Source organism: Danio aesculapii, chromosome 1, assembly GCF_903798145.1.
Source record: "Danio aesculapii chromosome 1, fDanAes4.1, whole genome shotgun sequence".
Taxonomy (NCBI): domain Eukaryota; kingdom Metazoa; phylum Chordata; class Actinopteri; order Cypriniformes; family Danionidae; genus Danio; species Danio aesculapii.
Genome location: NC_079435.1, coordinates 15,001,279 through 15,026,833, shown reverse-complemented (window position 1 = coordinate 15,026,833; position 25,555 = coordinate 15,001,279). Strand labels below are relative to the sequence as shown.

General features: G+C 34.9%; 1 protein-coding gene across 3 annotated transcripts in view; it reads left to right on the top strand.

Annotated features, from left to right (window-relative positions):
- The window catches only part of arhgef7b (Rho guanine nucleotide exchange factor (GEF) 7b), a 52,938-nt gene that overhangs the window by 5,553 nt on the left and 21,830 nt on the right, over positions 1-25,555 (top strand). For all 3 annotated transcript variants that reach the window (XM_056456659.1, XM_056456657.1, XM_056456658.1), the window contains exons 3-6: positions 7,017-7,101; positions 7,860-7,993; positions 10,051-10,252; positions 18,295-18,383. In XM_056456659.1, the coding sequence (XP_056312634.1) occupies positions 7,017-7,101; positions 7,860-7,993; positions 10,051-10,252; positions 18,295-18,383 (510 nt within the window). The remainder of the gene's footprint in view (positions 1-7,016; positions 7,102-7,859; positions 7,994-10,050; positions 10,253-18,294; positions 18,384-25,555) is intronic.

The following is a 25,555-nucleotide window of genomic DNA, read 5'->3' as shown; positions in this document are numbered from 1 at the left end:
GCCATAAATTATTCACATTACAGTGCATGATTTGTCACATGACCTCTCATTTAGTGCACTGGCCATCTAATGAAGTTGTTTCAGATGTTTAAATGTCACGCTGTTTATCCAGATGAATATCCTATCATTGTTTACTCAGCCTAGTGTTCTTCCAAAACCATATGAAATGTGTTCATCTTCAGTAGCTAAATGATGTTTCTAATCAAATCTGTTTTTTTTACTCACAACCTCTGCACCCAAATCCAAGAGAGACATGATAGCTTGTCATTCTGGCTTTTATTCACATATAAACCTTGATCAGTCAACAATGTTTGTTTGCACCATTTTATTTTAAGTTGAGAGACAGTTCACCTAAAAATGACATCTTACTCCGTTTATTCACTCTGAATTGGTTCTAAACCTTTGAGGATCTTTTTTTCTGTTGAATACATTACAAAGACAATATTTAGAGAATACTGGAAACCAGTAATTATTGACATCCATAGTAGGACATGCAAATACTATTGAAGTTAATTGTTACAGGTATCCAGCTCAATAATAATAATAAAAAAAAACAAGTTTGGAACAAATGGAGGGTTAGGATTAGGAAATGATGGCAACTTTCTTTTTTGGGGGGTGAACTATTTTTTTTTTTATTGATTTTTAAGAACCAGTAAGTTTCTTGTGTCACCAACATGTGTGAGCTGCTTCATGAACCAATGAGGTTTGTTCTTGTGTGCCAAATAGGTACGGTTGAGCTTTTGTTTATGCCTGCTGATTGGTGTTTGTGTGTAAATAAAACCTTAAATTAATCTGTTCATCACATAAACCAATTACAGTGCATCCGGAAAGTATTTATAGAGCTTATCTTTTTCCACATTTTTTGTTACAGCCTTATTCCAAAATGGATTAAATTCATTTATTTCCTCAAAATTCCACACACAATACTCCATAATGACAATGTGAAAAAAGATTTTTTGAATTTGTTGCAAATTTATTAAAAATAAAAAAGCTGAAAAATCACATGTCGAAAAAGTGTAGCACTTTGAATACTTTCCGGATACATTGTATGTCTATCCTGAAGACCTTTGAAGACTCAGTGGATTTATTTTGAGATCACTTTAGAAAGAAAGTTTTAAAAGTTTTTTTTGGCTGAATAGACTTTTCTGCGGAAGCACAAAATCTTTCTGAATATGAGTTTCGAAGAAGATGATCAACTGTGGATTTGGATTTGGAGTGACAGACGTTTTGAGTGAAATTTGCTATAGTTTTTAGATTTTACATTTACTGTCATCTTAAGGGAACACTCCACTTTTTTTTGGAAAAGACTCATTTTACAAGTCACCTTGGGTTAAACATTTGGTTTTTATCTTTTTTGAATCTGTTTATTAATATGAATGGTCTAATCCAGTTCAATGATCTATGCTAAGCTAAAAGTGCTCCCGCCAGACCCAGATACCAGCTGAATTGATAAAAAAAAATCGACAAACTCAACTGTTTTGGGCCAGGATGCATCAAGCTGACAGTCAGGTTAATTGGTTTGGTGTGCTTCTTGTCGACATAACATCTGAGCTCAATGGTCCAGCTTGTAGAATCAGTGTCGAGTTGTCGGCTGAAGAGACCGCTCTGACTGGATATTCGGTTTCAAATCAGAGCCCAAGTGTGACACAGCGAAGTGATGTAGGTAAACAATTCAAGCCAAGAAGCATCAAAAAGAGGCCAGTAGTAATTTAGCTATATTTTTTCAAATATTTGCAAACGATATGGATTTTTGAAGCATCAGACATATTTGCATAAGTGAATCCCTTCTATGAATGTGAGTTACAATTACTGCGATAATGGTAGTAAATTCTGCTTTGTTTATGCTTTGTGTGTGTTGGAAGTTCATTGTTTCAACGAGAAAACTGACTCCAACTGGGGGGAAAGACACATCCTCTTGTGCAGAGCTCTCTTTTTACCGGCTAAAAACCGGCTGGTATACTAATAGTTTTCTCGTTGTTCCTTTGGTGTGTTCACATGCAGCGTTTTTTGGGCCAGATGTGTTCCAACATAAAGGTTTCGTTGGTGTTAGTTGTTTGGTGGTGGATTGGTGTATCCAAATCTAGGGGGTACAAGAAAATTTGGTACATGCCATTTATTAATTTCCTAGTGAAATGTATGGTAGCATGGTCAAGTATCAGATCTTTTCGCCTACAGAAATTGTGTGTGTGTGTTGCTTTGTGCAGCATTGGTTGCTCTATATGAGTGTTGTTGTGTGGGACGGTTATATTTCTGTGTGTGTTTCAGGGTTGCCAGTGTCTTGGGTTGTTCTAGCCAGCTGTGAGAGGTTCAGACAAGCCCTCTATTGTGGTGAATGGAGTTGTGTGTTTGAATGGGCAGATCTGCCAGCTCATTAATAGTGCTGTGGGGTTTGGCACAGGCCAGAATGAAGAGAGCCACTCCACACTAAAACTGCTTTTTCAAATGGCATGGTTGGGTGGCTGGTTTATAGAGAAAGAGCAGGAGAGAATTTAATTCCACTACAGATGATGTCATGTAGACTTAGATGTGTGTGATGATTGTTGATGGTGCTTGAGTGTCAGGGATTGGACTTTAGGCCCGTATCAAGTCCTGAATATTAATGAAATGTCAGTGTCTCTATTTTTGAGCAGCTCACACAATTCATTTGAGCAAATTAACGTGTTTTTCATAATTCAATAATAGGAGAAAGTTTCTTTCGTCAATTTTGCTAGTTAAATCATTGTTGATGATTTATTATTATTGTTTTGGATTTTTATTTTACTAAATTGCCATAGGGTAATAATGTGAATTTGAGGGTTTGCTCAACAGCAATTTGAGCAATTATGATTTTGAGGCTGATAGCCCAGTTGTCCCCCCAGCCTTTTTATCATGGCAGACCGGTCAACATTTGAAAATTTTACCGCGGCCCAGGGGGGACGAGCTGACAAAACATTGCTTATTAATGGAGAAAAGTGAAAAGCACTGCATTGTTTGGGTGTTCTGTGTGTGAAGAAGTTAGTTTACCGAAATGTGTATATTCCTTACAAAGTATGCAGCTGCTCGGTCAGTTCTTGTCATGTGATTCGTGATATTGTAGCACCCATCTCTCCCAATATGGTTATTTCCTCCACTGGAAATAATGAATGTGCACATGGAAAAAATGTGATATGTAAACGGCCCCTAAAGCTGCCATCATTTGCGATCTCTAAAAGTTGATCTTCTTTTACAGACATGCTGCATTCACCTGATTTGTTGACAATTGGGTTACGGATTCATTCCTTGGCAGTTCGTGGGTCCTTCACTGCCTTTTCCCCCTTCGCAAAGAAACTTTCCAAAGACGTCTGTTTCTTACCCATTTTGCTAGCATGTGGGTTAAATTTTGGCACTCAAGTGATGGAGATTTAACCGAGAGAATATGGTCATTTTTCAAAATAAAAGATTTTTCAAAATAAAAGATTGTTCAAACTCATAATAAATAAAACGGAAATAGTTATTGAGTTCTTGTGCGGCCTCGTACCAATTGATCCACAGATCGGTACCGATCCGCAGCCTGGGGACCACTGCGATAGCCAATATATAAGCTGATAAATATAATTATAAGTATTTTCTAAATATTTTTTGTGTGGTTGCAAAAGCAGAAGGTAAATACAGAGAACAGTTGATTTTTATTTTAAAACCTAAACTTCAGAACAGTTTGAACTGATCTCTTAACTTGTATAATATATTAATCAATTATACTTTTCTATGGCCAGATTTCTTTTATATAAATAAAGTGTATGCGGAAGCGGAAATAATACATAATTTATCAGCTCAAAGATATCCTTGCGATAACATTAAAAATGGCATTTATCGGCCGATATCGATATGGTCGCCAAAATATTGTGCATCTCCATCTGTTTTGGAAGCAACAGAATTTAGTTAAAAATATACATCCTATTCCTAACATTTATGATGTAATGTTTAAAATACTTTCTGTGGTGTTTTTTTTTTCTGTGTAATGTTCCCTTGCTGAATAAATATAACAATTTACATTAAGTTAAGCTTAAAATATGCGCACCAACTTAGTCATTAGTCATCATTAGTGTATTATGTTTATGAAATAAAATTAAAAGCAATATTATTATTATTAAATGCAATATGAAATCATTTCCAATTTAACTCCAAAATAAATTGACAAATTAATATTATGTGCTGTGTATTATGTGAAAATAATATTATTACTAGCCCATCTTTCATTTTTGCATAACCCCTTTTTCACACAAAAAAAGCCCAAAACTACCTCAATCGAGCAAAAAACGTTTTTGCCAATATTATGGGTTTTTCTATTGAAATTTGACATTTGTCATTCGTTTCTCATGCATTACTTTAAAAAGCGCATTGATAGAAACCCATCTATTGCCATTTTTTATATATATATATATAAATGTTGGCTTCCTAGTTAACTAAAGGTCATTTTCCAAAAAATGCATGGTTTTCTAGATTCTAATAATCCCAGTAAAATGCAAACAAGTTGATCCAACAGAAAGCATTTTGTAAAGTCCAAACAAACAAAATGAGCTTCAGGGGTAAATAATGTATGCGTGCTCTTTGGATAAGGTATGCAAACAAATTATCAGTCCAAAGCACTCATAAAACAAAAGTGAAAATAGTTTAAAAGTAACTTATTTCACTTATTTTTCCAAATGCCTTGGACTGTTTAATTGTTTGCATATTACCTAGTAGAAAACATTTTGCATATGGATAGACAGTGGACACTCTTTACATCTCCATGTATATTTCCTGCACCTTTTAAAAGGTTAAAGTCAGATCAGGACAGTTTTGGGGAGGTTGGTTTTTGCTCGGGATTAGCTTTGTGTGTCCAGATGGCCCAGAGAGCAGCAGGTAGTCTGAGAGCCAGAAACCCACACACACATCATCCTAGTTGATCAAAATCACATTTTCATATTCCCTCACTAAACCAGACACATCTTATAGAGTTTCTTTGATCATCATTAACGTTTCGCATATGTGGCATTAAATGACAAGCCTTGATATGTAGACCCGAAGGTTGTCGTCATGCTTGTGTCAGCGCCAGTCATCCTATTTTGCTCCTTTGATTTGCATTTCATTAATATGAGTGTTTTCCTGCTAGTGGATTTGTTCAGAGGCTGTTGATTAATTGTTTAATCAATTTTAGCTTTAAAGTGTGGTTGGTTGCTTCAGAAAATATGGGAATTTATGCTGTTTATAATTTGCTAACGTTCAAATGTCAAATTTTATTTAAAAAAATCTAATTGGTCATCAGCATTTTTTTGATTAGAAATACAGTAAATATAGCAACATTAGGAAATATTAATACATGTTTTAAAAGAAAACAATATTTACAAATTTTATTTATTCTTATTATTGAAAAGCTGAATTGTCTGCAGTTAATACTCTTTGTACTAAATAAATATTTGATTGTCATCTGTGTTAAGAACTGCTTATTATAGTTATGACTTTCTTTTGGATACTTTGATAAATGCAAAGTTCAAGAGAACAGCAGTTCATACCAACATATTAAGCCTACAGTCACAAATTTAGGGGTGAAATTTGACTTTTTTTTTTATTATTTTTATTAATTTTTTTATTTGACAATCAGATTAGAGTAGTAGTCAAATCTAGATTTTTTTCAGTAATACAACTAGCAAAAATACAGCAATATATATACCAAAACAACAGTTTAAGACCGTAATCCATGCTTTTGTGACCACTCTGTTAGATTACTGTAATGTGAATTGAATTACTGTAATGCTGTATGTATGAAGTAGCAGGTCAGCTATTGCCTGTTTGGAAATGGTGCAAAATGCTGCAGCATGCCTGTTAACTGGTACTGTTACTGTTAACCTCGCAAATATGACCACATTTCCCCCCCGTGTTAGCTTTGCTTCATCGGTTGCCAGTGAATTTTAGAATACAGTGTAAGATTCTTTTATTTGCTTTTATTTTATAAAGCAATATTATTGCTTATATCTCTGAGCCAGTACACTCCTATAAGCCAACTCGTTCACTCAGGTCCGCTGATCAGCTTCTCCTGATTGTGCCAAAAACAAAGCATAGAGGTTATCGTGCTTTCGCTGTGGTACATTTTAGACTTTGGAAGGATTTGTTGCTGCCCATTAGACAGGCCTCTTCCGTGTTCTCATTTAAATCAGCTTTAAATCTTTTTTTTTTTTTTATTGGCATTTGACACCTGATCTTACTAACTGGTTTTAATTTGCATTTATATGCCTTTAGTTTAGCTATATTTTATCTTGTATTTTATATACTAATATGGTTATTTTGCTGGATATTTGTGTACAGCACTTTGGCTCACTTTTGTGTTTAAACTCTGCGTACCCGGGACCGGGTCCGTGACATCATTTACTTCCGCATTCTTTAAATTTTAAAGGTCTATACTGGCCCAATACCCCTATAAGTGGTTCCGTTCTCTCATCAGTTGGAAGAGAATAGCTTTTGCATAGATTATGATAGAGACATTTTTCTTTTTTCCTATGATTACTGACATGTGCAGAAACCACCAAAATTAATTACAGCAACCAAGACCACACAGAACTTAAAAAGTACACTTTCAAATTTGAGTTTACAAAAAAGCTTCTCTTTTTGGAGGGGTTTATTATAATAATATAATGTAATATAATATTATAATATACAGACAACATATACAGTTGTTTTAATCACTTTCAGCATTGTTTTATGAAAATTTAAAGGGTTTTCTTTAAAATGAGACCAAACTTTTGCATTTACACTTCTCCATGTGGATTTGGGAAGCTTTTGAATTTGGGTAGGCAAGATCCAGGCGGAAAGCCCAAAATAGCACTTGACCTTAAGAGGTAAAAGTGCTCCATAAATAAATTTTGACTTGACTTGACAACCAAGCTAATCTAAAATAATACAATTTCTTTTAGAGTACGGTTATCTGTTTGTTCTGAGAGTAAAAAAATCACAATATTGATTTTTCCTCTTTATTTGAGCTGTTTTCCACATGTGTAATTCTAGTGTTTTTTTCCCCTCTGCAGGTATTTGAACCCAATGATCTCCTTCAGGGCCAAAACTTCCCCAAGGTCTTAAATTGTTTGGTTGCGCTCAACAAAGCAACGTCAGGTGAGAGATGTCTGACATGCCTTTGCTTTCAAACGCAAAATAGTTTAGTTTGTTAATAGCAGTGCCATTATGACTGTAGCTGTATTTGTGCAAAACTATTTTCTGACTGTGTATTGGTATATTTTGAAGACAAACATGCTCCCAATAAGATCAGATTAGATTCAACTTTATTGCCATTAAACATGCACAAGTACAAGGCAACAAATTGCAGTTTAGGTCTAACCAGGAGTGCAATAGCAGCAAGTGCAGGATATAGGTATAAGTTAAAAGTGCAATGATAGAAAAGTACGGGTAATATTTACAGATGGATGTACTATGAACATAATATCATATATATAAAGTCATGTTAACTAGAATCAGATATATTTATAAATAGATGAACATACTGTACAAGTTGCTATTAATAATCAGGGATAAGCAAATAGAAATGAGCATAACGTACAGGTTGTTACGTGCTATAAACAGGAATGTGTATATTATGCATTCACAAATGTATATGCGCAGTAGAAATGTAGATTTAAAATGACTATGTACAGTGTAGTGCAGTTATTATGTGCTATATTAAGTGTGCAATGGTTATGTGGAGTGTAAGTTATGCGGGTGGTGTATGGGGTGGGCCAATAATCTCCTTAATTTAGATACTCAATTGTAAAGTTAATTGTAACTGTAAAAAACAACTGGAAACAAATTGGCAAAAATGTAATATCCCGACCTAAACAGTGAAGTAATGTATGTTGATGAATATTTTCTGATTGTAGAGTCCGGTGGAGGGAGCAACTCGGTGTGCTCTCGTCAATCGTCTTCTCTGCGGATCAAGTCCTTCGACTCGCTCAACTGTTCATCCACTCACAGGAGATCCTCCAGACACAAGTTCAACCAGTACCGCAGTCTGGTGAGCCTCACAACCACTTCACACACTTATGCTTTGTTCGGTACGGGTCACTTTTATCAGGTTTGTGTCTTTGGTTCTAAATGGCACCAAGGGTCACCTTTTTGTAGGCGCGGTGTACGACAGAACGATGCAGTCAAAGTCATTCTCAATTGAAGTTCACATATCGTATGAGAAGCACTTCTTTCTAAACAAATGCTTTATATACATAAATACTTAGGAACAGGATTTGATTGTAGCTGCAGATCAATGATAATGCAAAATAGCCTACTGTAACCTCTGCGATTATATAAAAAAATCAAACATTCATGAACACATACAGAGCCTCACAGTCTCTGAAATGTTACCAATTTCAAAAAAATACCCCAAAAATACTTTTATTCTGTTTTACTTTTTGGCTTTGTGGCTGTTCATCAAGACAACGACAAGATTTGTTTGAGCTCGAGTCGACCATGACTTGTTATTATATGTATATATTGTTATGGATTAATGCCTCGGCTGTGTATTTAAAAATGGCACTTCCTGTGTTTTCATTCTCTAGCTTGTTGCATGTGGTAGTGACGTTTCTCAGTAAACCAATTGTGTTCAGCTATGTGTCTAGCTCCACCTTTTGATACCTTTTGTTGTGTTAAAATGTGGTATGATTCAATTTTTGGTACCTTTTGACAGTGGAAACGGACATAAATGCATACTGAACTGAACTATACTGTACCACTTTGTGGAAACAGGCCATTATGCACAATGAAGCCCCCAATATAAATCTAAAATATATCTAAAATAGAACATTTCCAAATAAGAAGGCGGAGCCACATAGCCACAACTCAGGCACAGGTAGGGCTAAACACATGCCCTTTTTTTCTCAACGCCCCTTAAATGAATGAAAGTGCCCCTTCACTTCGTGATTCCCCCCCCACCCAATCACTTTGCGATCGTCGCCCCTCCCCTGCTCTTCACTTCGCGATCGCGCCTTCCCCGTCTGCACTTCACTTCATCGTAAAATGTAGAACTGCTATGACTTTGTTTGTCTGACAAAAAAAAGTCAAGGTTGGCTTGAAGGTGAGTAAATTTTTGGGTGAAATATTCCTTTAAAATCTGTGTGAAATCAAAATCAACAATGTTTATTTAGCTAAAACACATTGTTATTCTTCAGGTGAACAACTAATATGTGAAGTTTACAGATTTTTTTATTTTTTTTCATTAATCTTCAATCAAAGTCGGACCATTTGCTTCCATTTTGACAGTCCATCTCAATTTAGACTTGGTCAGTGACACGTCATAGCTGGGGCCGTGACCAGGGGTGGTGTCGGCATGGGGGAAACGTTCCTCCTTCAAATAGGTTAGAAAATGCCACCATAAACAAGTGAATGGCTCTCACAAAAGTCACTAATAAATGTACATTTACTTAATACAACAATTAAACCAAAAGACTGATGAAAACAATTTTTTTCACAGTATGCGACATTCAGGAGAGAATGCTATGCTTTTCAGTGCAAAATGGAGCGGGTGGTCAACCTATTGGCTACCGTATGTTTATTTGGCAGTATATAAACCTTAACATCAGGGTTTTTAAACTTATCAGAGTTTCAAACTTATCATTCATAATTAAATCAAGCAAAAATAAATCGTATGATTTTCAAAAAGCTTCACGCAACGTCTCCGCACATTCATTGTAATGGGTTGTTTTCCCCCACGGTACAAATGGTAATGACGTTATTGTGGGCATTCCCGACTATGCTGTCCTGAAGTCTAATCTTAACCACACCCCTTTTACAATTAATTTGCTATGAGAAAGCCCCGCCCCTTGCACAATTTCATGTCAGTTAGAAGTACATCAACATGCTGAAGAAAGAGTCTTAGCAACTTTCGGATCATGCAGACTTTAAGGCCTTTAAACATCTTCTTTTAAGCAGTGCTGAATGTAAGAGTAATTGGCAAAGGTGCTGTTGAATTATTTGTGTGTAACACTTAAGTGGATAAACGACTTGAAAATCAGTAAATTGACACCTCGGAGAAATACGAAATCCTCATTGAAACTAATTGTCTTTATGTTTCCTATGTAGGACATGTCTGAAAACAGTGCCCCTCAGGTGCTGGTGAAGGCACGCTTTAACTTCCAGCAGACCAATGAGGACGAGCTGTCCTTCAGCAAGGGTGACATCATCCAGGTGACACGGCAGGAGGAGGGTGGCTGGTGGGAGGGCGCTCTCAATGGCAAAACCGGCTGGTTTCCTAGCAACTACGTCAAAGAGATCAAAGGCTCCGGTTAGTGTTTGTTACTCTCAACCTTCAGAAGTTTCAGTTGCAAATGCTACAGCTTTAAAACAGGCTGACATTGAGAAGAAAATTAATCTAGACTCTTGCAAGACCGAACAAGCAAAGTGACTGGGTTTTGTTTTACACATACGCCTTTTTCAGACTGCCAAAAAAAGCAGAAGAGATCAGAGAATTTGGTAGACCTGATTTACCTGCTGACTTTCTTCTGTGTCCTAGTGTTAGAATAATGTTTTCCTAAAAGACCTGCTGAGTGCGTTTGTGGATCAGAAAGTTGTTGCAGACAGCTGTGTTTATTTTGATGGTCCATTTTGAGTATGAGGGTGCTTTCACACCTAGACTTAGCGCGGTTCGTTTGGCATATGTGAATCCAGCGCTCAGATCCGCACCAAAACAATCGGTCCGAGATCACCTAAATGAGGTGGTCTCGGCTCGATTGAAACAAACTCTGGAGGGGATCGATTGTAGTGAGAAAGCAAAACGATCCGAGCAGTGTATTATGGATATGTAATATAGGCATATATATGGCTATATGAAGAGAGAATTATGAGTAGAGCTTACTCGCACATGACTTGTTTTAGCTCTTTTGGTCCGTTTAGAAACTTTGCAGTGTGAAAGCGAACCGCACCAAGAACACAGTGCAACATTGTAACAATTTTAATCCCTGTTTCAGAACAAAACAGGTGTGAAAGCACCCTTAGTAGACTGTCTGCTTAATATCTGTTGATACTGCTCCTTTAACAGACATATAACTGACTATAAGAAACTTTGCAAGTACATGTCAACATACACTAACCCTAACCCCAACCTAACAGTCTACTTATAATCTAATGAGAATTAGTTGGCATGTAGATGCAATGTAACTTAAATTCAACAAATGGACCATCAAAATAAAGTGTGACCTACCACTTTTAGCCTGCTTAAAATATTTGGGTAATATTTTTTTAAAGGGCCCATAGTTTACCTCTTTTTTATGATTTAATGTTAATATTATGGTTCTTCTGAGTGTGCCAGTTTAGATTTAGGTTAAAACACAATTCAGATTTTTTTATTATAATGTGTTAAAAAGTGTCATGTTGGGGGCGTGTCCACAGTTCGCTGATTTAGGGATGTGTTGCTTCACATGTAGATTAGTTTCGGCTTCCCGTTCAACGTAACAAGGGGGCGGAGCCATGAGCTCACCCGCTCTGCAGGAGTTAGAGGATCAACAATCAGTCATACATATACGACTCTGACACAGACCAAGCAGAGAGTACAAAATCATTTGTGTCTTTGTATAGTTTTACAGCCAACTGTGTGCTAGTTTCAAGTACCGAGCTTGTACATCGAGACTAACAACCACGCACACTGGAATTAACTTTGACTGAGGCACGGGATGCGACCGCATTCCTATGTAAAGTTGCGGTCGATCTGAAAACCGCTCCAATTGGTCCACCGTTTTTTATGTTGTTAAATTGAAAAAAAAAAGCACTGGGTGTGCTTATATCACCCCAATATGACGGTCTATACACCATACATGCACATATGTCTGTCCAAACGGCTTGAAAAGTAGATTTTTACCATAGGTGCCCTTTAAAGCTTTGGGCCTTAGTAGAGATGGTAAAATCTGTCTGGCTCCATTAAAAGGGCCTTTAAAAGTGGACCTACAGGCTTAATGAATATGTGCCAAAAGAGAAGTGAATGGCTTCTCTCTGCAAATACCAAAAACTGTAAGATTATGTGAGCATTACAGGCTTATAGTGGAAAATCATGTGCTCATCCACATGGAAACATTGCAGGAAACTAAGTTTAAAAAAAATAAAATGGTAGAATACTCAATATAAAGACCCTTTTGTTGTTTGCTTGCTTAATTTTAAAGTATAACAAAGGCTCAGCAAAGAAATATGTGTATCAGGGCTTTTATTTGATCAAAAATACTACGAAAACAGCAGTAAAAATTATTACAATTTAAAATAACTCATTTCTGTTTTGATATATTTTAAAATGTAATTTATTACTCTGCAAAATATGAACTTTCTGGAGCAACTCTCCAGTTTTACATTTTAGAACTTGTTTCCACGATATACAGTAGTAACAACAATAATAATAACAAAAATAATAACAAAAATAATAACAATAATAATAACATTAATAATGATAATAATAATAATATTAATCATCATCATCATCATAATAATTAAAAAGTAAAGTTTTTAAACTATTTTATCTCACAATTCTGAGCTTTTTATCTTGAAATTGCAAGTATGTATTTCACAATTCAGACTTATTACAAATATTTCACAGAATTATCTGACCAATAAACACTGAGTATGTTTAAATGGACACCAATAATCAATAGTCTACCATGTAAACAGCACATTTTAATTAGTTTAATCTGATTGAGGTCATAAATGAACTTAACAGAGATGGAATTAAGAGTATTGTGGAGTATGCCGATTTTAGTTGCATTACAGACATGTAAACACCACAATCAAACTATTAAGCCGCCATTCCACTGCATACAACAAACAAGCGACAGACCTAAATTCATTCATTTCCAATGGAAAGTTGTCCGGGAGCTGCGTGGAGTTCTGATCGTCTCCGTATCCAGAAAATTCGGATCCAATTTGAGCTGCGGGTACATTGAAATATTTGAACTCCTGTGGCTAGACCGAATGCAACCGGCTGACCGGATGTGATGTATTCCAGTGTTGTCCAAGCAGGTTCGTGTGTGCGAGTTGAGAAATAGGAGGCTTTTTTCGTTATTTTTTGAATCAGAAAAAGTCTATATTAAAAAAAACATTTCTATTCATAAATGAGTAATAAAAATATATATATTTTTTATGTTGTCTCCACATTCCCTCCAAAATTTTTAGCTGTCTATGAGTTCAGTATCCATTCATTCAACCGTGGTCAACGCACGGAGAATAAAAGCTCTTTTTGCACCTTATTTTGGAAACCACGAGAATCAGCTTCTCTCCCATGGTTTGACACTATTCTCTGCACCTACCAAGTCAGAGGAGGACAACAGACATCTGCATCGTGAAATGCGAAGAGTTTTTTTTTTTTCCCCGATACGGTGTGCGGTATCAAATTCCATTAAAACAATACTAATTCAGCAGTTCATACTCTCATCCAATTTCTCATTTGTCATGGGGGGGGGGGCATGCATTGAATGTTCCTGAATGAAAATGAAAGTGCCAAACTGCAGTTAGTCAGCAAATTAAAAATGAAACACCTGAAATTACATGAAACTCTAGAGTTTCTTAACTGATATACACTTTTTTTTTTACATGTTATGTGCTATAACATGTAAACAGCATCATGAAAGGAACATTCAAAAAGCAACTCATTTAAACACCTTTAATCATAGTATTGTCTTATTCGAATTAAGGGAAATAATTTTATTTATTTTATTTTTTTTGGCCCATGGTGGAACGAGATTTGTACTTTAGTGAGATCTTGCTATTATGATTAATATGATAATCTGAATGCATTATACATTTTCTCAAATTCGATGATGAATGAGTTTCATTGTAAAGGGACAACAAAAGTTACTATGATGTCAACAAAAATAAATTAAATGATTAGAAAACTCATAATAACATTCATTTGAAATCGAAAAGATTTTGTGATTGCTGAATTTATCGCGAAATCAAGCAAACTCCACAAAATTTTGCGGATCTTAGATTTTTTTCTGAAATGCCCTAGATTTTCCGCAAATTCTGGGTCTAGACGCTTTCTGACATCATCATGACGGATTCAACCAAAACAAATGCCATGTGGACGCAAACATACCCCACTAAGCCATTATTTGGTATTTTACACACATCAATAATAAAAATAACTAATAAAATAGATACAGTTGAAGTCAGAATGATTAGCCCCCCTTTGCATTTTTTTTTCATTTTTTAAATATTTGCCAAATTATGTTTAATAGAGTAAGGAAATTTTCACAGTATGTCTGTAATATTTTGTTTCTTCTGGAGAAAGTCTTATTTGTTTTATTTCAGCTAGGATAAAAGCAGTTTTTAATTTTTAAAAAATCATTTTAAGGTCAATATTATAGCCCCTTTAAGCTCTATTTTTTGATAGTCTTCAGAACAAACCATTGTTATAAAATAACTTGCCTAATTACCCTATCCTGCCTAGTTACCCTAATTAACCTAGTTAAGCCTTTAAATGTCACTTTAAGCTGTATAGAAGTGTCTTGAAAAATATCTAGTCAAATGTTATGTACTGTCATCATGGCAAAGATAAAATAAATCAGTTATTAGAAATGAGTTATTAAAGGTATTATGTTTAGAAATGTGTTGAGAAAAATCTTTTCTCCGTTAAACAAAAATTAGGGAAAAAAATAAATAAACAGGGCGGCTAATAATTCTGACGTCAATTGTATATATAGTAAAGATTTTGTACTGTGGTATATTTCATTCAGCAAATCAACACAAAATATTGCCGCAAATTTTAAGATCAGCAAAATCAGTCATTTTAGGCTGCAAAAATCTGAAAAAAGTCCTGTGAAATCCTGGAGGGACGAGTAAATGTCTTTAATATCACTGTTAATTAGTATATTCCATCCAAGCCTATTAAAACTAATATAGTAATTTCATATGAAACCCAATATTTAGAATGTATATGTAATGGTAATGTATATTTTAAATAGCCATCCCCTCCACAGCCTTATCTCAGTTATTGCAGGTTATAGTATAAACACAACCCCTGACCATTATTATCCAGCCCAAACATAAATAGCACACGCATCCCATGATGCCAAGCAGATGCTTCCCTCTCGTGTGTGGGGAAACAGCTTTAATGTGTGTTCGAACCAGCTTCGATGGAAATAAGTCAGGATGACATCAGAGCTTGAACATCCAGGGCTTAACAGGAAGGAAACCCCATCATACAACAAAGACAGGAAGTGCAGCAGCCAGAAGACACCACTTCCCCTTTCCTCTGAAATCGCTTCACACTCCAGTTTATTCCACTTTCCGAGCACTTAGTGATCCAGACTCTTTTATGGGATTTACTTGTGCTAAATGTATGCTTGTAGTAGACATTTAATAGTGTATTGATTTTATGCCTCATATAAAAATGGCTGCCATTTGAAAGAGGGGAATAGTATAGTGTACCTGATACATTAATTGTTCTTTTAGGTTCAGATTTTATAGGGAAGGAAAAAAATGACATTCATGTCTACAAAAAAATACTATTGTTTGTAAATAGTTTATATTATTACAATGTTTAATTAAGTAATATCACACAAGCAAGCATTCAGCTTGCATATTGCTTTTCACAATAATTATTGGTTTAAAGCAGCTTATTTTCCATTTCATTACAATCAATTTTAAAAATGTTGGAGTTGTTTATAGGCCAGACATTTTATATAAACATATTTAACCTGCAGTTATATCATATACACTACTTGACAAAAGTCTTGTCGTCGATCCCACTTGTAAGAGCAACAAATAATAACTTGACTTCTAGTTGATCATTTGGAAAAGTGGCAGAAGGTAGATTTTTCTGATGAATCATCTGTTGAGCTGCATCCCAATCATCATAAATACTGCAGAAGACCAACTGGAATCCGCATGGACACAAGATTCTCACAGAAATCAGTCAAGTTTGGTGAAGGAAAAATCATGGTTTGGGGTTACATCCAGTATGGGGCATGCAAGAGATCTGCAGAGTGGATGGCAACATCAACAGCCTGAGGTTACCCATTACATTACATTACATTACATTACAAACCACAGTAGAGGGCAAATTCTTCAGCTGGATAGCGCTCCTTTTCATACTTCAGCCTTCACATTTAAGTTCCTGAAAGCAAAGAAGGTCAAGGTGCTCCAGGATTGGCCAGCCCAGTCACCAAAAATGAACATTATTGAGTACGTCTGATGTAAGATGGAGGAGGCATTGAAGATAAATCCAAAGAATCTTGATGAACTCTGGGAGTCCTGCAAGAATGCTTTCTTTGCCATTCCAGATGACTTTATTAAGAAGATATTTGTGTCATTGCAGAGATGTATGGATGCAGTCCTCCAAGCTCATGGGAGTCATACACAATATTCATTATTCTTCCTCTGCACAATGACTTTATAATCAATATTGTGCATTATTTCTGTTAAGTGACAAGATATTTTTTACTGTGCTAATTAAATCATCAAAATCATCAATTAAATAAAAAAAAAAATCAAGCCACGATCCTATTTTATTTTGGTAAAATAAGTGTAATCTAGAAGCTTTTGTCTTTCATATAAGCCACTTCTGATGCCAAATTATCAACTAGAAGTCAAGTTATTACTTGTTGTTTTTAAAATTTGGATAGGCAACAAGACTTTTCTTAGGTAGTTTACAATTAGTGTTCTTCAAAGAGGGGCTATATAAACAAAAATATAAAACAAAAGTTTTTCTCATAAAGTGCATGGTGCGTAAAGAGAGGAATCCTGCAGGAAAGAAGTGTATCCTACAGGTGGTTTCTCAAGCCCGCTCACACTCATGGAACGGAAACCTGCATTTACATCAATTTCAGCATGTTAGTGTGACCACAAAATTGATACTGGTTTTATAAAACATTTGGTAATATTAAGTTTCATTTTAGATACGGTGCTGTGTTTTAGGTTGTAAACAAAGTGCATTTTAATTAATTATTTTCTAAAATGTGGTTGATTCAACATAAATTTTCAAAAGCTTTTTTCCCATGTTCTGATTGTATGCATCTGAAAAAGTGAGCTTTAACAGTTTTAATGTATCCATGTGTAAAAATAATAATAACAGTAAAAGTTTAAATTGCAATTTCTTTTCATCTATTCACCATTCGTAAACTGATGTTCACTGTTAGAAATGCCAATAGCTTTTGTTTGAAATCGATATCATTTGAATCAAAGAATCGATTCATTAATTGAATCAAATTCGAGAGCTTATGATTCAGAGTTTTGTTATTTATTTATTTTTTGTTAAAAGTAAAACTTATTAGCGATTTCACTAATGAAAATTGTTTGAAATTAACTTTTACACCGAAGTCGTATGTGTGAGCTTTAACTAATGCCTCATGGAGATCAACCTCTGGCTTCCACAGGAATATCAGGTAGCACAACTGTTTTCAACTCTAACTAAATGTAAACATATTCTAATGTTTATTTGGTGCTCACGAAATGTTTTTCGAAGGGTCATGTGACTAGCATTATTTCAGTCCACCTATTTTATGTGCAAATTGGAATATTGCATTATAACAATGCTTAATGAAAACGCCAAGATGTGCGTGAGTTTTGGAAATGTGATGGTAACATATTTGCCAAATAAATTCCAGCATGCGCATCAAAAATATGTCATGTGAATTTGTTTAAACAGATCATGTGATTACAAAAATCTGTAATGGGATGGCAAAAATGGACAAACCATCGGACCGGTTGCATTGTAAAATATCTGAAATGTTATTTTGCTCTGTCTAAAATGCCAAAGTCTGTCATCAAAGTGGTACAGTATTAAATAGCATCTCGTGGGAGACACCGGGTGTTCACTGCGTTTTATATTTTGATCGTTATTATTTGAATCAAAGAATTGATTCATTAATTGAATCAATTTGAGAGCTTGTGATTCAGAATTGTTTCTTTGTAAATGTAAAACTTACGAGCAATTTCACTAATGAAACTTGTTTGAAAGTAAATTTGACACCGGTTTTGTATGTGTAAGCATAACTAATACCTTGTGGAGCTCAAACTCAAACATCACACATTTGCAAAGTGGAGATTAATGGTTTTAATCAGTATAACGATTGTGTTCAAACCCATGTATAATGATTCCAGGAAGTTATCTCACACATTATATAAGTGCAAATGAACCGAGCTGGATTGATCTGAAACCTACGTCTTCCTACTGCAGTCTAATGTTTTCCTGTAAACCCAGATCTCCCTCTCTGGGTACCTAAATCTAATATTCCAGCTCACTGCAGGGGAGATGTGCTTTAATATTCAATAACACGAACCAAACGCTTCCAGATGTTGGTCTAAGGTGACCTTCTTACCTTTTGTTCTGTTTTGCGCTCTCTTAAACAGACAAACCTGTGTCTCCCAAGACTGGGACGCTGAAGAGTCCACCCAAGGCCATCGAGAGCGCTAACTTCTGCAAGACATACTATAATGTGGTAAGAGAGATGCACTGTTGTGTTGCATTAGTGGCATGTAACACCTCCCACGTGGAAGGAGTTGATTATTTCTGATGTGCGTGGGCTGGAAGTGAAGCCTTTAGGGAGTTTGTACTGCACAGATATTTCCCTAACCAAATAAGCAAGCACATACCTCCAGGCTTCTTTCTGCGGGCTTGATAAGATTAGGAATTGTAGAGGCTATAGTAGCATTCAGATTTTTTTTTTGTTCAAGTGTACGCAACACTATAGTATGTTTATGGAGATTTTAACAGACACTTTTGTAATAAATGAATGTCTGTTTGTCTTTACTTCCATTGAGGTATGTCTACTGTATGAGGAACGCAATCGACTTGTGTAAATGCCATAAGCTAATCCTTACTATTCCATTCACATTAACATCAATATGCCTGTTTTAAAATCTTTGTATACTTTTATGGCCAGTATATAAATTTTTTTAAAGTCCTGTGTGCTGTCGGGAATGTTTTCATCCACTTAAATTGGTCTTAAATTGGCCACAACTGTCAACAAATGGAATGATTATTGGTGACAAATCTTATTTAGACACATATTTGGGAAAATGGTTTGAAATTTTCAAAGATTCAGCTGTCCACTACATTTACAACCCTTTCGTTATGTTCATGGCTGTTTTTGCCTCATTGACTTTTATTATAATGACTTGCAAAGCCATGACACCATATATTATGGCTGGGCAATAAAATCGGTATCAATATTTATTGACCAAACACAATTGTCAATGTCGATAATAAAAAAAGTTAGATATGAAGCGCTATAGTTTTATTAAAACGTGGCTGCTGTGCGCACGTTTTGGAAGCAATGCGAATAAGCTTAGGGTCTCAGATTGTCATTTCCAATGGAGGCGCGACCTGTACAACATGCACGTAATGCGTGCGCATTTTCCAGGTATAGCTATTTGAAAAACAACTTTTCTGAACGCTAGAACTAACCAATCTGTTTCACACTTTGTATGGATTATACACATTTCAGTAATAACGGCAGACTAATTACCTCAGACAAACACAAAGCACACGCTCGTGTTTATCACTTCAGGTCAGAATAACAACACACGCAAAAGTGAGTGCCATATAGCAGCAGTGAGGAGATTGTAAGTAAAAAAGGATGTCACCAGAGTGGCTATTTGGCTTCTTTTCTTGTGCATCCCAGCCACTAGCTCCCCATCTGAAAGATAGTCATTCAAAATTTGCAATGTTGCAGTGTGTATTTGAATAAAGATGGTTAGTTTCTTTACTAGAAAGCTCAGATTTGATTATCATAATTTTGTTTTGTTGACAGAGTTTGAGGTTTACTGTATCATTATTATTTACACCTTACAGATGTTGATCTACCTTTACCATTGCAAACACCTTGTAACATTTTATTTATCAAGTTTAAGGATCTTTTTAAAACTTATGTTTATTTTACTATAAAGAGATATTTAGTTATTTAGATATTTAGTATTTAGCCTTAATGTTGGTAAATTAAAATAAAATGCTTAAGTAAAAAAATCCTAATATTCCTAAATGTATTGTTAAAAAAATTCAATAATTATTGATATCGAATGGAATAAAACATGATATTGTGATAATTTTTTTTGCAATATCGCCCAGCCCTACCATATAGTCAGGCATTCTTGATTGTTGGTGGTTTTTTCCCTGTTGCAAAGAGGTACTGCTTGAAGTGTCTGCTGTTGATCATCAGTTGCAGTACAAAAAAAGCCTAGTTTCTGGTTTTTGTATGGAGTATAGTGTGTGTGTGTGTAGGTGAGCGAGACCTTTGTGCACTTACCTGAAATGAACATTTTCATTTCACAAGGATGCATTAAAATGATCAGATTTAGCAGTGAAGCCATTTTACATGTCTTGTCATGGCTTTCAAAGAAATATTACTAAGCACAACTAATATTTTCAACTTTGATATAATAAAACGGATTTCTTTAGGACCAAATAAACATAATAGAATAATTTTCGAAGGGTCATGTCACTGTAGCTACGTTTCCATCCACCTATTTTTATATGCAATTTGGAATATCTCCTTTTAACAATACGGAAATGCCAAGGTGCGCATGAATTTTGAAAATGTTCATAAACTTGTGCACACAATGATGATATGATATCTGAAATCCTCTCTTAGCCAAAGTCTGTCATCAAAGTGGTTCAGTAATACTACCTCTAGAATTGTCCCAAAGAGCATCTTATGCCTCTAAATGCCACTGGGGGTTCACCAGGTTCATCATTGATTACATAAATGATTATAAACGCTTCTCCTGCAAATTCCATTTTTCTTTTTTATATTTAGCGCTAGTTTATCAGGAAGGAATGATTTGGTTTTCTTTGACTCATTGGATGGAAACGAAGCCTCATTCGGAAATGTTTTATGCAATTTATTGCAAAATTCTGTTATTATTGAAGACTGGAAATGTAGCTTTGACATCACATGAATAAATTATATTTTTTAAATAAATGTAAATAGAAAACTGCTCTTTTTCATTTCTTAACACCACAGTTTTATCTTACCATCCCCAACTTTTGAATGGTAGTATATGCAACACTTGCAATTCATGATCCACACATTTTTTTTTGTGGATTTTAAGGGATTGTTCAACCAGATATGAAAATTTGCTGTTAATTTACTTGCACTCGTGCAATCCAAGATGTCTTTTTTTTAGCTAAAGACTAATCCTTGAATTTACAGGCATAAGGCTTTAATCTGGGTTTAAAAAGCCTCACCAAACTCGAGTTACTTAGAGTTAATCATCTAGGTTAAAACACCCATCAGCAGATGCTGCTCTGGCTGCTCTGACACAATTTCAACATCCTGACAATGACAGTTCTGCTAATAGAGGTCATTTTCAGTGTGTGTGTGTGTGTGTAAGAGAGAGTGTGTGAGAACTTCCTTTATTGTGCTCCATTTCCTCATGCGACGGACATGTCCCAGCAGCCTCCCTCTGAGCCTCTGCAAACCCAATGAGCCGTTAATGTATGTGTGTGTGTAGGTTCGTTTTGGCTACATTGTGTAGACCAAATGTCCCCACAAGAATAAAAAATTTGAAATAACCTACATCAGTCAGGTCAGTTTGTGCTTTTCACAATAAGCATCTTTCCAAAGCTGCTTCACAGAAAATCATGATGTTCACATCTTTATAATAGCTTAATTTCTTAACCCTGTAACTTTACCAAATCTCCAACCAATTTCTATGGTAAAATTGTGTTAATGACTCGTAGCCGTGTGATACTGCTGTATATCGGCATTTTTAGACTCTCTGTGTTTGATTTTTAAATTTTTTTTTATATATACGATTATGCCATCAACCTGTTGTATAAACACAATATCACACTCGTAGCCATACAGCCATATCACACTGCTTCAGAACAGCTGAAAATCGTTGCTACTTCACCAATGTCATTTTAGAGCTATTTGAATGATTCTCTAGCATAATGTCTAAAGTGATGACAAAACAGGTGATTTTGCTCACATTTTAAGGTTATAAAGCCATGAAATTCCATCAGTCTACAGAGATTTCCCAGTATTTCTCCGTTGCAATTGGGAGATCACAATAATTAACCCCGAAAAAGCCAGAGCAAAGCAAACACTATCAGATTACTATGGAATAAATACAGCACTACAACATACAAAAGAGAGAGACTTAGAAAGTCACTTACCTGTTTTATAATGATTTGATCAGCTGTAGTTTGAAATTATGCTGAGTTTTTCTATCCTAAGGGCTCATAATGCGGCCTCTGACAACGTCAACCGTCTTTGGTCTGCTCATTATGACAGGCTGATGGACGCTGACGCGCTGTATACATGATTAAAATTTAAAATATGCACTGTCCCAATAAATGAACTGCATAGTTTCAGTCTAAACAACTACATTCTTGCTAAAAAACCTGAAAAGTACATTATGTTGTCCAACAGCTGCAATATTTGATAAACTGTAGTGAGTTTACTAATCTGCGGTGTCGCTATGTGGGCGGAGTAACACACAACAGTGTGTGTGTGTGTGTGTGTATATGTATATATATATATATATATATATATATATATATATATATATATATATATATATATATATATATATATATATATATATATATACATATATATATATATATATATATAATTCTATAGAGTCAGAATTATTAGCCCCCCTGAATTATTAGCACCCGTTTATTACTTTTTTCCCCCAATTTCTGTTTAACAGAGAGATTTTTTCAACACTTTTCTAAACATAATAGTTTTAATAACTGATTTATTTTTATCTTTGCCATGATGACAGTAAATAATATTTGACTACATATTCTTCAAGACACTTCTATACAGCTTAAAGTGACATTTAAAGGCTTAACTAGGTTAATTAGGTTAACTAGGCAGGATAGGGTAATAAGGCAAGTTATTTTATAACAATGGTTTGTTCTGTAGACTATTGAAAAAAAAATATAGCTTAAAGGGGCTAATTATATTGACCTTAATTTTTTTTTTTTAATTAAAAACTGCTTTTATTCTAGCTGAAATAAAACAAATAAGACTTTCTCCAGAAGAAAAAATATTTTCAGACATACTGTGAAAATTTCCTTGCTCTGAACACATCATTTGGCAAATATAAAAAAAAAAAATAAATAAATAAATAAATAAATCAAACAGGGGCTAATAGATCTGATTTCAACTGTATATATATATATATATATATATATATATATATATATATATATATATATATATATATATATATATATATATATACACTTATTTTTAATGAATCTTTGGTCAATATTCAGGACAGCAGAACTCTTCTGCACTATATTAATGCACTATATATATTCTATTTTAATTGTAAAGACCCGCTGTCTGTCTACATGAGGAAACCATCTTAGTAAACAAACTATCTTAATTAAAATGCTGTATTTTGGTTGTTTTGGGGGTTTTTTGTGTGTGAAAGTGGCTTAAGGAGCAGGAGATTGTAATCTTGGTCAGTATAAAAATGATAGTCAATGGGAACGTCCTCTCTAAGACACAAAATCGAAACTGTGTAAATGTGATTATATCATTGCTGTTAGTGTCAAAATGGAGAAAGTGTGTGTTTGAGCTTGTATTTGCATATTTATATGTAAATGTATTGTTATGAATGTTTGTATTTGGCTATCTGTTCCCACTGGTGTGGGTGGGTGTGTGTGCTTGTCTCTCAGTCGTGCTGTAATATAGGTCATCTTTTCCATCTCATTGAGTCTGGGGACAGCTGTGCCTGAGGCCCAGCGCTGTCTCTGTCTGTCTGTCTGTCTGAGTTAGTAATGCGTCATGTTTGATGAGACTTGCAGAAACTGACCCTTCTGATCTAAAGACTGTGTAAGGCAGACTGACGGAGTGTGTGTGTGTGTGTGTGTGTGTGTGTGTTTCAGGTCAGACAGAGTTCATTGTTTTACAGCAGTGTTAGGGGAGGAGATCCACTCAAGTTAGAGACGGTTTGAAATGGCCATAACCGTCAAGCACAGATGTCCAGTGTTGTAGTTTCATACATGCCTTGAAAACAGATCAGTAACTGAACATGAAGTTTGTCTGTAGACGCAAGGTTAGAGGAAATATGAGCAATCAAACGGCAAACGCCAAATTTAAACTTCTGGTATATTCAAAAATTTCAGCACATCCCTTACATTATTATTATCTTTATTGCATTTTTATGACTTTCAGTGCTGCATACTATAAATCTTTTTATATTGCATAAATTATTTAAATACATTTTTATTTTTTTATTTATTTAAAATATAAGTTAGACATTAATTAAATTATTCCACAGGCTGTCAACTGCATATTTATATTGTAAAACAAGAATATAAAAATATGAAAAATGCCAATTTTTTTTATTACTTTAAAGTTTTAGTTAATTCGTTTTGTAATTTGAAACTTACAGTAGTCTCTCAAGTCCGTTTAATACATTTTAACCATGTTTAAATGTTATTCACAGGTAGACATGGGACGATAAATGGTTTTAATATAAAGTATTTTTAGAAACACAAGAGCATTTGCACACACCTTGTAGCTGCCAGCTTCTTCCATTTGTGTTTTCTTTTTCCATGCGGAAACAATCCCTTTCTGTGATTGGTCATGTTTCACACACATTTGTTTTACTGTATTTCGATTTATGGTGCCAAGAAGATATTTTCCACAGTGCAACTTTAATATACAGTGACATTCTGCATAACTGTACTACAGTTAAATACTGTTCATTTTACAGTTAAATATAGTGTAATTCAAGCAGGCTATAGACCTGAACAGTGCAGTGGCATACAAAGATGCCTTTTCAAGTTCAAGAAACTAATGAAGACAGCAGAAGGCAGTGATTTATTTTAATTATTTAACCAAAAATTCACATGTTTCTTAAAATAAAATATATTGTGGTTAATTAGGGAAAAATGTTGTTTTTTACCCAGACAATTAAAAAAAGCACATATTTTAGAGCAGTAATCACAATACTGTGAAGGTTATCACACTGTCAGAATCTTATACTGGCTCATGCCTAACCACAGGTCATTTATTCAAAATATGTGTGAAATTTTTAAAAACGTTTCATTATTTGCCTAGTTTAAGCTTGTGGATCTCTCTCAAGGTTCATTGCTGTATGTATGAGGACAGAATTATTGTGAGATTGTGAGGTTTTACCTGTCAGGATGTATTCATTTAGTGAGGTCAAATAGATGGACTCAACTAGGGATGTCTTTAAATCATAAGCTAGACTGAAATCTGACTTTATCAAGACATGCAAGGCCTGACCCCGTTCTGTCATTTGTTGCTCCTTTTTTTTTCTATGTGCTTTTGTTGTTTTTGTCTCCTAGAGTAATAGGCATGTTAAAATATGGACCCTATATTTATCTCTCTTTGCCTCTGGTTGGTTAAAATCAAAATGTTAAGTTCTCCTGTTTGTGGGGTTAATGTTGAGGATGTGTGTGAAAATAATAGACCAGTAATGAGCATGTTTCCCTTATTGCACTGTAAAATATTGAATACTGGGGATTCACAATATATCATTTCAGCATCGGTATCGTAATATACACATTCACAATAATCACATCGCAGGATCTGCAATGTTGAACTGGTATTGTAATCGACCAGGAGTTGCATTTAAAAACACTCATGATTTGTCATAGCAGTGATGAACAATA